This window comes from Rhipicephalus sanguineus, chromosome 11 (assembly GCF_013339695.2).
Source record: "Rhipicephalus sanguineus isolate Rsan-2018 chromosome 11, BIME_Rsan_1.4, whole genome shotgun sequence".
In the NCBI taxonomy this organism is placed as follows: domain Eukaryota; kingdom Metazoa; phylum Arthropoda; class Arachnida; order Ixodida; family Ixodidae; genus Rhipicephalus; species Rhipicephalus sanguineus.
The window spans coordinates 21,306,828-21,321,016 of record NC_051186.1 but is presented as its reverse complement, the minus strand read 5'-3'; the positions used below and the strand labels follow the sequence as shown (position 1 = coordinate 21,321,016).

The 14,189-nt window shown below is 43.9% G+C and overlaps 1 protein-coding gene across 2 annotated transcripts in view; it reads right to left on the bottom strand.

The window, feature by feature from the left end:
• Nucleotides 1-14,189, bottom strand: part of LOC119373741 (protein phosphatase 1 regulatory subunit 21) — a 175,310-nt gene that overhangs the window by 90,865 nt on the left and 70,256 nt on the right. For both annotated transcript variants that reach the window (XM_037643806.2, XM_049410767.1), the window contains exons 10-11: nt 11,514-11,602; nt 11,325-11,455 (exon numbers count right to left, since the gene is read on the bottom strand). In XM_037643806.2, coding sequence (XP_037499734.1) covers nt 11,325-11,455; nt 11,514-11,602 — 220 coding nt within the window. The remainder of the gene's footprint in view (nt 1-11,324; nt 11,456-11,513; nt 11,603-14,189) is intronic.

Sequence of the window (14,189 nt, the reverse complement as noted above, 5' to 3'; positions counted from 1 at the left end):
AAAAAAGTGTTCTCTCATTATTGGCATCTATTCAAGGGCTTCCAAAAGCGCTTCAGCTGTTCTCCACAGGTCGTTTTGCGCCTTTCTGGATCACTTCTTCAAAGAACAGTTTGGTGCCCAACATCTTCATTTCAGTTGTCTTCTATTCCAAATATACCATCTTGGAGCGAAAAAAGTGTTCTCTCATTATTGGCATCTATTGAAGGGCTTCCAAAAGCGCTTCAGCTGTTCTCCACAGGTCGTTTTGCGCCTTTCTGGATCACTTCTTCAAGGAACAGATTGGTGCCCAACATCTTCATTTCAGTTGTCTTCTATTCCAAATATACCATCTTGGAGCGAAAAAAGTGTTCTCTCATTATTGGCATCTATTCAAGGGCTTCCAAAAGCGCTTCAGCTGTTCTCCACAGGTCGTTTTGCGCCTTTCTGGATCACTTCTTCAAGGAACAGATTGGTGCCCAACATCTTCATTTCAGTTGTCTTCTATTCCAAATATACCATCTTGGAGCGAAAAAAGTGTTCTCTCATTATTGGCATCTATTCAAGGGCTTCCAAAAGCGCTTCAGCTGTTCTCCACAGGTCGTTTTGCGCCTTTCTGGATCACTTCTTCAAGGAACAGATTTGGTGCCCAACATCTTCATTTCAGTTGTCTTCTATTCCAAATATACCATCTTGGAGCGAAAAAAGTGTTCTCTCATTATTGGCATCTATTGAAGGGCTTCCAAAAGCGCTTCAGCTGTTCTCCACAGGTCGTTTTGCGCCTTTCTGGATCACTTCTTCAAGGAACAGATTGGTGCCCAACATCTTCATTTCAGTTGTCTTCTATTCCAAATATACCATCTTGGAGCGAAAAAACTGTTCTCTCATTATTGGCATCTATTGAAGGGCTTCCAAAGCGCTTCAGCTGTTCTCCACAGGTCGTTTTGCGCCTTTCTGGATCACTTCTTCAAGGAACAGTTTGGTGCCCAACATCTTCATTTCAGTTGTCTTCTATTCCAAATATACCATCTTGGAGCGAAAAAAGTGTTCTCTCATTATTGGCATCTATTCAAGGGCTTCCAAAAGCGCTTCAGCTGTTCTCCACAGGTCGTTTTGCGCCTTTCTGGATCACTTCTTCAAGGAACAGATTGGTGCCCAACATCTTCATTTCAGTTGTCTTCTATTCCAAATATACCATCTTGGAGCGAAAAAAGTGTTCTCTCATTATTGGCATCTATTGAAGGGCTTCCAAAAGCGCTTCAGCTGTTCTCCACAGGTCGTTTTGCGCCTTTCTGGATCACTTCTTCAAGGAACAGATTGGTGCCCAACATCTTCATTTCAGTTGTCTTCTATTCCAAATATACCATCTTGGAGCGAAAAAGTGTTCTCTCATTATTGGCATCTATTGAAGGGCTTCCAAAAGCGCTTCAGCTGTTCTCCACAGGTCGTTTTGCGCCTTTCTGGATCACTTCTTCAAGGAACAGATTGGTGCCCAACATCTTCATTTCAGTTGTCTTCTATTCCAAATATACCATCTTGGAGCGAAAAAAAGTGTTCTCTCATTATTGGCATCTATTGAAGGGCTTCCAAAAGCGCTTCAGCTGTTCTCCACAGGTCGTTTTGCGCCTTTCTGGATCACTTCTTCAAGGAACAGATTTGGTGCCCAACATCTTCATTTCAGTTGTCTTCTATTCCAAATATACCATCTTGGAGCGAAAAAAGTGTTCTCTCATTATTGGCATCTATTCAAGGGCTTCCAAAAGCGCTTCAGCTGTTCTCCACAGGTCGTTTTGCGCCTTTCTGGATCACTTCTTCAAGGAACAGATTGGTGCCCAACATCTTCATTTCAGTTGTCTTCTATTCCAAATATACCATCTTGGAGCGAAAAAAGTGTTCTCTCATTATTGGCATCTATTCAAGGGCTTCCAAAAGCGCTTCAGCTGTTCTCCACAGGTCGTTTTGCGCCTTTCTGGATCACTTCTTCAAGGAACAGATTTGGTGCCCAACATCTTCATTTCAGTTGTCTTCTATTGCAAATATACCATCTTGGAGCGAAAAAAGTGTTCTCTCATTATTGGCATCTATTGAAGGGCTTCCAAAAGCGCTTCAGCTGTTCTCCACAGGTCGTTTTGCGCCTTTCTGGATCACTTCTTCAAGGAAACAGATTGGTGCCCAACATCTTCATTTCAGTTGTCTTCTATTCCAAATATACCATCTTGGAGCGAAAAAACTGTTCTCTCATTATTGGCATCTATTGAAGGGCTTCCAAAAGCGCTTCAGCTGTTCTCCACAGGTCGTTTTGCACCTTTCTGGATCACTTCTTCAAGGAACAGTTTGGTGCCCAACATCTTCATTTCAGTTGTCTTCTATTCCAAATATACCATCTTGGAGCGAAAAAAGTGTTCTCTCATTATTGGCATCTATTCAAGGGCTTCCAAAAGCGCTTCAGCTGTTCTCCACAGGTCATTTTGCGCCTTTCTGGATCACTTCTTTAAGGAACAGATTGGTGCCCAACATCTTCATTTCAGTTGTCTTCTATTCCTAATATACCATCTTGGGAGCGAAAAAAGGACATGATAATGTACACAAAACTCCAAAAGAAACGGCAGGCAAAACAGGGAAAGTCAAAACATTCGGGTCTTGCCCTACAACATCATGTCCTTCAGTATATGTGCCAACTCAACCAAGAAAAACTAATTGGGGAACAGAAATGAAACAGATTGGATGTGAGCCATGTTGGCTGTTTTGGTCACGAATGTTGATGCAGCACTGGTTTAATAGATCTGGTTCAGTTTGATTCAAACAGATGCAGGATTTGGCTCATTTTTTATTCGAAACTGCCTTTTTGAGTTGACATTACAATAAAGAATTTCTTTGTTTTGATTACAATTGTTTTAAAAGCGAAAGATATCAGGTGCACCTTACAATGCTGTGAAATTTAGCTCAGTTTCGGTTTCTTGATTTGGCTCTTTTAGAAAAAAAGAAACGCCATATATATTGAAATAGTCAATGAATACAGGCTTGATGTATACCCATATTGCATTTGGGATAACAATGACCAGGCTAGCTTCTATAATACATTACCGTGTGCACAGCACAGCATGAAGCAGATAGTACTACCATAATGGCCAGAAACAGGCATTTGTAGCACATTTGCGTGCTTCGAGTAAGACTAAAAATGGCAAGAAGGAAGGACGACTCATTTCTTCACCTGCAATGATACAACTGGTCAGGTGAAAGCTGCTTAATATTACATCTCCTGCATCAAGCAGGCTTGCTAGGAAGGTTTCCACTCATAGCAGTTTCTCCAGCAGTTCCTTACCAAGGGAAAATTGGCTGTTTTTTGTTTGTTTGTGCAACAGCTGGCGAGTTTGCAGTGAATATATCAAAGTGAAGGTGAATAAAGATGCTTTCAAATGGTGTTTACTCTAAAAAATGACGAAGCTTGTGCTAAGTCGCGTAAGGCTTGAAACAGCAAAACTGAACGATTCTGAAGTCTAATCTGGTTTCTTCAAGGTTGTTGCTAGGCTTTAGCTAGGTTAGCCATGACACGGATGTCCAAACTCGAGAATCGAGCGTTTGCACCTCTCACAGATCTACGAGCATGTTGTTTTGGGCTCTTCTCACAGCTGCCACTTCCCTGGTAGGACAGCTTCCCACTGGTTGTGCCAAGCCTGAAGGAAGAGAGCAGCTGGGTTCTCACTCTTTCTTTCTTTCTTGCATCTCTATTTTGTATCTGTTTCTATCCATTTTTTTTTCTCACTATTTTCATCTTTATTTCTCTTTCTCCCCTGTCTTGATTTCTCTCTCTTTCTATCCATTTACGTCTTCATTCCCATTACTCCTCTCAATTCTTCTCTCTCAATGAACCTGTGGTGAGAAGTGGGATGTCTGTGGCAAATACCCGTTCATAACGATGATAGTTTTCTGGTAGGCCACACAGCAAGCTTAAACAGCTTCACTGTTAAAAAATACACAAAAAAAAATTGCCTGACCAAAACATTTGTACGCAAAAAAATGAAATATTTTCAAAAAATTTTACACCATCTCCTGCTAGAGGGAACCATAGACGGATGCAAAGCAGCAGGGAGATGGTTCGCTTGAGCGGGAGATGGTGCAATTTATTGAGAGGACGAATGAGAATGTATTGAGAATGTATCAGAGAAGTGAGAGAGACATTTTGTACGTGGTGGTTGCATCTTTATTTAGAGACTGTATGCGATTCCTAGCATCGGTGCATGCGGCACTTTGAAGACGATGGCCTCGTGGTCAAGGGCACGCGAGAGGGGGGGAGAGGGGATGCGCATGCGCAGTCGGGGTGTGGACACCGTGGGAGGGATGGACAAAGCCCCCACCTTAATAAAACTTTTGAACAAGAAGTGACATCTTTGGTAAAACTTTTTCAACAAAACTTTCAAATATACAAATTGTTGCAACATTATGTGGCAATCTTTTCTAAAAAGTTATAACCACAGATTAAGTACTCCTAAAGTGAAGAAAAATTACGTGACACATAGTGAAATATTCAAGCCTTGGTTGATCCTACGTAAAACCACCTTTTTCAAGAAAAAAAAGTCTGGTTTACACCATTATTTTATACTGTACCTAAATGTGCCTATTAAATGCACATTTCAAAGGTACATTTAAGAAAATAAACAGTAATTACGAGACATAAAAATTAACAAACACAAATAAGTAACTAATTCATCCGAACTTAGCGACACTAACGAACCATCACCTTGCGTGCCATGGCAATGGAGAAACGTCACGTTCCTTCCTGATCGCACTCGTAGGGTATGCAAGCCTATCTCCACAACGTGCGCCTTTGAGTTGCATGCTCTTTAAAAATCCCCGACAAGCGATGAATTATAGCTTGTTTACCATTGCTGAGATTGCATTGCAAATCTAAATGTGCGACAGTTTTTACAGCAAAACCTGTTATCAGATCACAACGGCAGTGAGGTCCACCACCACTGCGGGTGTCTGTAACCACTATCGAACAAATGAAGAAAAAAATGAAATAAATAAGAAATATTCAGGATCGGATGGGAATTGAACCCGGGCCCTCAGTGTGGCAGTCAGGTATTCTACCACAGAGCCATGCCAAGCTTGAAACTCCTTTGCAAAAAGACCCCATACAGGTGTCACGTTGGGCAAGGAATTGCATTAACTTGCGTAATATAGCGTGGCAGAAGAGTAAAATAACAACCATGCACCACACAATGCTAATTGCGCAACGAATGTGTGGTTTTAAAGCTTCCCACCCACTACAAAGTGCTCAACCACAATTTTTCATCATCATCAGCCACATGCAGCATTAACAAAATACACTTAATGCCTTACAGATGCGTAGCGGGTACCTCGCTTATCCGCAGAGAGACAAATAATGGCATAGTGGGTGCTTCGCTACTTGACAAAAATTATGATTTGTGGCGTAGTGGATACCTTGCATGAGTACTTGTATTAGTTTTCCCAAGAGAGAGAGCGAAAGCTCTTTAATGAAAAACAGAGAATTCTGCCGGCGTACCTAAAGGCGCCTACATGCTACTCTGTATAGGGGAGGGGAGTGAGGACAGAAAGGCCCTAGGAGGAGGAGGGCAGAAAAGGAGAAAAAAAAATAATGTCATCCTGGTATGTACATGTCATCCCAAGAGAGTTTACAATGGGCTCTAGAAAGGCCGCACTTGCAGCTTTTGCTGTGACTGTGCTGTGCGCTCCGCGCAGGCCTGACTTTTTTTCGAGCTATGCTTTTGAGAAAATCGTTCACCAATCTGTAGTTGCTTGGTAAAGAAAGTAACACAAGGCCACCATGAGCAATAAACAACCAAACCTGCAGCAGTGTTTTTATCCCTAGAACTACGAGGTAGATAGGCTTGCATACCCTACGAGGAGCATTTTAAAATATGCTTGTACTCTTTGGGACCCGTCACAAGTAGGCTTGATTAATAAATTAGAAAAAATTCAAAACAGAGCAGCCAGGTTTGCCCTGAGTCGGTATGGAAGAAATCACAGTTGCACCGAAATGAAAAAAGAATTAAACTGGGAGTCACTTTCATCACGACGTAAAAAACTACGTTTGAAGTTGTTATATCAGATATTTCATAATAAAACAGGAACTGAGAGAGACACTTACCTAAAACAGCCCGAGTACATATCTGAACGTATGGATCATATACACAAAATAAGGCCATACCGGGCCAGGACGAACCTGTACGCGAATTCATTTTTTGTGAAAACTATTAACGAGTGGAATGGTTTGATGTCTGAGCAAGTGTGCAGTAAAAATGAAGATGTGTTTTTTTCATGTTTGTAACCCCCCTGCTGTAACGCCTCCGGGCAAAGCGGGGTTATGTATGAATAAAGAATAAAGTAAAAAATTCAGGCAGCTTCGCAGTAGTGGCCAAGCCTGAAGGAAGAGTCCTCGTTTCTCTCTCTTTTATTGTCTCTGTTTTTTCTCTACTCCTTTTGTGTGTCCCTTTCTCTCTCTCGCCCATCACAGTTATTGCATCCCATGCCAGAGAAATTGGCGCGCGTGCTCTGGGAGTGAAGAAGAGCATGTGCCCGTTCGTGATGATTATCATTTTTGTACACAGACTTTCCCTGAGCTTAAACAGCTCCTGCTATTAAAGAAAATGGCACCAGCGCCGCTGCACAGAAGCACAATATTCAACAGAAAGCAATGCAACAAAAGAGAGACCTTGATGAGCGTGCTTTAGTGAAACTGCTCTTCTCTGGAGCAGAATGGTTCTACCGCTGCATTACACATGTGCTGCACTAACTAAACAATACCTCTCGAGTTGCAGCACCGAAATAATGCATCCATAATTCAAGACATCCACCATGCCACATATTGACAGCAACTACCAAAGAGCAGAATCGATATTTTCACTGCAGTATCAATACGATTTTAAAAAAAAAAAGGAAAGGGGTGGTGTCCTCCTTTCATGCCTACATCATGGTTGTAGGCTGTTTGTCTTTTTTACTATGTTTAACCGACAAGCCCTAGCTTTCAATTTACTATAGGAGTAACAAACTTACAAGGGCGCAGCAAGCATTCAATAAGCAATAATAATAATAATAATAATAATATCTGGGGTAAAATCTGGGGTTTTACATGCTAAACCACTATACGATTATGAGGCCCACGGTGTATTAGAGGGCTCCAGAAATTCCAATCACCACAAGAGGTTCTTTAAAGGGACACTAAAGAGAAACAACGAATTGCTTTAGATTGATAAAGTGTGCTCGGAGAACTCTTGTGTAGTTTATTTCACCACCATAGGTGTATTATTAGAGGAGAAAACCAAGTCCAAACTTTCATTTTTAAATTTCGCACCGAACTTTGTAATTCGTGACGTAAAAGATTTCAAAGAGCATTTAACGTATTTTAGCGCCACTGGCTCAACGAAATTTCCACAAACTCGTTATGTCAAGTCTCTGGCCCCCTCAGAGGACAATGTACTTCGATTTAACCGATTAGGAACTACGTAGGCCCAAGCAGGCACCGTCAAAAATATGTGACGTCACGGCAAATGGTGCGGGAATTCCAAGGTGGCGTCGCCACCTGTATTTTCTTTTTACGCGTTTTCTCGCTTATTAAGCGTCTTCTTGCAGCAAGCGTGGCATTTTTGGTATCGTGGAAGACTACTTACTAATGCGAGAAAAATCGTTTTGCTCTTTAGTGTCCCTTTAACGTGCATCTAAATGTAAGTACACAAGCCTCTAGCAGTTCGGTTCCACTGAAATGCAACTGCCATAGATCTTAATGACTTTCTGGTCAGAAGCCAAGCACTGTAACCACTGACTACTATGGCGGCAGCATTGGATAGGCAGCAGAGGGGGCTAAGTTAGGTACAAGTCGTGTAAGAGTATATTGCTTTGTCTGAAAAACATTTAAATTTTTGCCCTGTCCACGTGACCAATGTAGACTTTTTTATTAGTACATACCAATGGCTTCCTGTCATGATTTCCTCAGGTTCTCTTCTGCAATAAACTTCAGCTGAAAACCAGTGTTTTGTTGGTTGTCTTCTTTGTCTGTGTAGTTCTATGCTGTTGTTAATTTACAAACCTGATGATTTTAAATCTTATTCTTAAATTGCACTTGTCGTCAGGGGCGTAGCCAGGGGGGGGTGGGGGCTTATGGGGCTTCAGCCATGGGCGTAGGCAGGGGGGTGCAAAAGGGGTACTTGCCCCTCCTCAAGCCACACTGGCACTTGCAATGCAGCTCTCTCTCTCCCCCCCCCCCCTCTCCCCCAGCCGTGATGCAACACGGGTTTGCACCCCCCAAGGCAAAATTCTGCCGACGCCCATGAATTCGACCATGGCAGGCAAATTCAAATAGGAGAGAACCGAAGGAAGTTACAGCCTATTGTTGAGACAGTTCTCTTTTGCGTACGGGAAGGTCTGGCTCTCCGTGGCCATAAGACAGTGGTCCCATGGATTCAAGCACAGCCTCCTCTACAAATACAGGCAAATTCAGAGCGCTGCTTTGCATGCAAGCGGATTGTGGCGACACAGATCTAAAAAAGCATTTGGAAAGTTGCCCAAATAATGCGTCATATTTAAGTCCAGACGTACAAAACCAGATTATAGAAATCTCTGCTGCGATCATCAAGGAAAGCCTAGTCGCAAAAGTAAACGCTGCAGGCTGCTTCTCCGTACTTGCTGATGAAACGACGGATATTTCTGGTATCGAGCAGCTTACTGTTTGTGCAAGGTACCTTAATAAGGATGCGAACGAAATCGAAGAAGTGTTCTTAGGCTTTGTGCCAATTCACGACCAAAGTGACCGCAGGCCCTCACCGACACCATCATAAGGTTCCTTATAGACATGGGAATTAACATCCAGCATCTCCGTGGTCAAGGCTACGATGGTGCAAGCTCGATGGTCTGCAAAATGAATGGTGTTCAAGCTGCTGTTCGTGAAAAATATCCAGCCGCACTCTACACTCACTGCAGCAGCCACTCCCTTAATCTAGTTCTGTGTACGGCATGCTCCATAACAGACATCCGAAACTGTTTTGGGACTCTAAAGGTGACATCAGTCTTTTTCCGTAAATCTTCTAGGTGCTCACACGTTTTGCGAAAAATCATCAGTTTGAGCTGCCTGGACTTTACAAGGCAGCGCCTTTTGGGACTATGCGAAACGCGCTAGGTCAAGAAGCACAATGCAGTGCTTTCATTTGTGAGCTCTTTGAGCCGTTGATCGCAGCACTAGAGGAGATAAAGTTTAACGGAAATGGCGAAAGTCCAGGGCAGGCAAACAGTCAAATGTTGGCGCTCTTGTCACCAGTGTTCCTTGTAAGCCTGCATGTGGCGGAGCACGTGTTAGCACTGACTTTGCCACTGTCAAAGAAGCTGAAGCTGCATACGAGGAGTATCGACATGAGCGCTGCCACTGACAACATAGAAGCGGCACAGCAGACGATTGAAAATGACCGCAAGAACGCGAATGCTTCTTTCTCAAAAATATTTGCACAAGTGCAGGTATTGGCAGAAAAACTGAATGCGAGGATCACCAGCCGTAGAGCCGGTGTCCGGAAGCAAAACCTTGGGAAAAATGCATTCGAAAGCGCGGAAGAATATTTTCGCAGAACCCTGTTCATTCCGTTCATGGACCACGTACTGGCCCAGTTAAACCAACGGTTCGAGAAGCACAGGGCCTTTCTAAAGGACTTTTCAGTAATTGTACCACCCGTAGTACCACCAATGCAAGATGATCGGGAGAAAGGAGCAGGAAATCTCCTGACCGTTTTTGCGCATGACGTTGAAACAAGGGCTGCTTTGGAAGAACTGCGACTGTGGTGGACAAAGTGGGCGAACAAAGCAGCAAACCAACGCCCCAATACAGGAACCGATGCCCTCTCTCACTGCGACAGCAGGTCCTATCCGAATGTGTACAAGCTACTCCAGATTCTAGTCACCCTTCCAGTGACCACTGCCAGCGCAGAGAGAACGTTTTCAAGCATGAGGTTACTTAATAACTACTTACGCTCCGAGATGTCTGAGGAACGCATGGCTGGCCTGGCACTTCTGTACGCCCACAGAAACGTCGACATAGCGTGTCGGAAGTCATTGACCGCTTCGCTAAGCTTCCTCGCCGGGTCAATTTTGTCCTTTGATAGCGAGCAAGACAAAAATCAGCGCAAACGAAAGGAAAAGACACTGCTGTTCCAGAGTTCGGGTCAATGTCACCACCTTTTAAAGCAGTGAGGATTTTGTACCTTTTAGCAGTTAACACCGTGACCTAATATAAGCATACGAATACGGGCATCAGGTGGACATTAACAGCCAATCGACAGCTTCACCTTGTTCACTGAGAGGTCGGCATACGCGGCGTTACCAAACAAATTCAGCTATTGGGAAGCCGTAATAGCGGTATTGTTTGTTACTTTCATTTGTCATTTTTGTTCTCCATTGCTTTTTGAACTAGAAGCGACAACTCTCCTTTTATATTGAGTGCACAATAGTGGTTCGCACTTTTAAAACAGTTTTGGAATAGTTTCTTTCGTTATTTCTGCGTTCTTCCTTTATGGTTCTGTCCACATGGTGCGTCCGAGACAGCAGCTTGGCCCAAGGACATATCAGTTTCTGTGATTGTGCAGCATGTTCTTTTGCCTTATTTTGGGCATTTTGCATAGTGATCATTGCTTAGTTCCGTATATTGATTGCATATTTAAATGTACATTTGTGATGTTTTGTGTAAGCATACTGCGCACTGTTTCCGGTGACTTGTGTTTTGCCCGTATTCCAGGTGTACTTTCCCATGCTCGTGTTTCCCTGGCCGCACCATTTGTGCAAAAAGATGAACATTTTGCGTACACAATCTCCATTAAAATATTTGATCTCGTCCTGGTTATTTTGTGGACTTCATTTTTTCGTTATCAGGCGCTTCTTCAGTTTAAAACTGATGCAGTTCCAAAGTTTACGTGACATTTGCCGTACCTCGTACACAAAAGAAATAAAAAAAATTGACAAGATTGAAGACAGTTATTCCTGGAAAAATTTTGCGGGCATGTCAACATAATATTTTTATGAAAAGACACACGTCTTACTCGTTCTTGACAGTGCGCAGCATTCAAGAAGTGATTTGCAGCATCTAATACAGATTGTCACTGGTAATACATGTTATTCATATACTTATAGTCGTTTGAAAAATTCAATGAGGAGGTCGCGCTTCAACTTGAGCCCCCCCGAACAAACTTCCACTGCTTGTCGTATGCGACTGCTTTTGCTTATGCGGGCCTCAGTGTATCTCCCCTCCATAATGGATACGCACTGAAAGTACTTATTAAATAAAGACCTTCGAAAGGTGCAGATTATACATTTATTATCCAGTTTAGGCTCACCCTTTGTTGAAAGCAACAGCAGGTACCGGCTCATCTTGTCGAATTTCACGACCACACGGTTGACAACGTACTCGAGCTTTGCTCGCAGCTCATGACATTTGGCCTCTGAAGTTGGCGAGCTGGCCCTCAAGCTAGAAAACAAAAGAACATGTCGGCTCCCACCAAGCATCAGGCAAAAGAGGCACTGACCTGAGCACAGCGTATGGCAGAAGCTTGTGCAGGTAAGAGACATATCTGCAAAGCGCTGCCGACAAGGGCGACAGTGGGGGGCCACCATCCTGCACCAAGAGAACCAGGAATTTGGAAGCACACCTAGAAATAAGGTTCTTCTTGTTCTTTTTGGCTGAACTGTGGAAAAGACGGCAACAGGAAGGGAGCAGCTCGTTCCTCCCTGTTGTCGTTTTATGTCATAATGCACGTTTACCAATTCTTGGCCCAACTGTCCTCGTTAGTCAAGCACAAGCTGAAATTTAACCTAGACCCCAGCCCCAAACAATGTACAGCCAAGTGCAACATTCTCGAGACCTTGGGAGCCAAACTGCGCCTCCCGACGGCTATATACAAAACGATATCGTTGCTTGGGCACTCCCATGGAAACTGCAGAAGTGGTGCATATGCAGTGGAAGCACTCAAATGAGCAGACTCACAGGTGGAAAAAGGCACTCAGCCATGAAGTCATTAGAAGGCACAGTTTGGCAGACACTCCCACGGTCTCTAGAATTTTGACCCCGCCTGTCTGTACATCTTAAAATGGTCTCGGCTGTGCTAGAAGCAAGGACCACGGGAGTCGGTATTGGCTGCACGTGTTCTTAGCGACATCTTTTTGTCTCAAGTGGATCAGGCTAGAGTTTAAACTAGGGTTTTATATCATCATGAGGACCGCAATACATGGGAACTTTTCGAGGCTTATGTGATGAAGACTTTGTGCAATACCTAGACGCCAGACTGCGATTGCGGCATTCTTGCGATCTTGTTGACAATGTGGTTATTCTGGTCGAAAGTGCGCAATAGGACGGGACACGAAGAAAGGCAAGACAAGAGACGTTTGTCTTGCCTTTCTTCGTGTCCCGTCCTACTGCGCAGTTTCGACCAGAATGAACTCGTACCAACTAGCCCAACTCTCCACGCTGCTTACTCAATGTGGTTATGTTGTAACTAAAGTGGATGCTTGGGCGTGTTGGTACGACATAACGGGATGAAAACAGTGCAAAAGATGGAGCACAAGAAAAAGGAACCATCAACAGCGCTGACTTACAACAATGCTTTCATCATCAACACCGTGCAATATATGCTTGCACAGTGCAAAACGAAGGGACAATGATAAACAAAAGACAACATAAACAAACTATCAGTATCATCACAATAACCCACGCACATTTTGCGTACAACCATCACATAGACGACATTGCAGAATAACGAAAAGGTGGGCGAGTTGGTTAGGGTTCATAGTGTAATGTATGGGGCAGCGCTAGAACGAATACAAGGACGAGAAAAGACGGGACATGCGCTGTACTCACAACTGAAATTTTATTGGAAAAAACGCCACTAATATATCCAGCACAGTCCAAATCATTGTCATCAAAGGTGCCACGTGAACCACGTCAAGGCGATGTCAGCAGGAAGACACCCTCGTGGAAATCATACACAGCATAAAAACAGACAATAAGAAAAACATTACAAAGTGGCACTATACTATGCACGTGTGCCTGAGATAATCTAATTCTTTAGATGACAGATCTATGGATGCTTGGCGGATGCATTTTTCTTGTAATCTGTTGATGTGAAAGGCTTCTATTATTTCTCTTGTCGTGTTAATATGATGGCGTGAAAGAATGACAGTTTCAATAAAGTGCGGATTACATCCACACGAACGGCAATGATTGACTAGATGATACGAAGTGGCATTAGAGGAGGTGAGCGAGCGTAGCTGTTCTTGCAGTCTAATGTTGATGCACCTCCCGCTTTGTCCAACATAAACTTTACCGCACGACAAGGGAATCATATATACTGAACCTATCTGGCAGGGTATGAAGCTGTGGACATGTTTAGTGTAGACAATCAATTTCCTTCAAGGCAATTGAAGGCCTGCTCACGCACACGCTGCCCAGCCTAGCCATTTCCAAAGCCTTCATAATTTCTCGTGTAAGCTGGTCTCGATGACGCTCGACAACCACCCATAGGCGGAGAGTACGGGGGGGCTGGGGGGCTTGGGCCCCCCCCGGACTGCCTCATGGGGGGCAGAGCCCCCACTGGCGCCGGCCCAGCGTACCTTTTAAGAGCTTGGCTTAGGTCCCCGGATCGTCCTGTCTGGCAGCTATTTCACAGGAGGCTGTTTATGCCCGCTTCTTTTTTATTTCAGCCATTTAAAGTTCGGCACATGGGCCAGTGACAAGTCAAACATTCAATGGAAAAATGCCCCTCAAACTGATTTTTACGTGCAGAATATGTTGTGCCGATGAACAACTGAAGCGACGACTTAAGCTATGACAAAATAAAAAATTCACCGGCGATTACGATACTGCCTAATTCGCTGAGCGCAGCCTCGTGTTCCGGCAACGCCAGCTGTGTTTTAAGTTTTGACTATCCGCAGTTGTAGCAATGTAACATTCGTTACATATTGCCACATAAACTGCCAGCGCTCGAGTGCTACACACACTATATACTCTGTGCATTGCAGCTGTCGCGAACCAAGTGAAATGCCCACCGCCCCGTTACGACAAGCGAAGCCAGCCGCAGTGCACGTGCCAGCCCTGCATGCGCACGAGCGACAGAGGAAGAAAGCGAGGTTAGAGGCCAGTATCTCGTGATATCGACTGACTCCGCGTTCGCTATCTTTCGTCCTCGTTCGTGCTATCGGTTACGCCG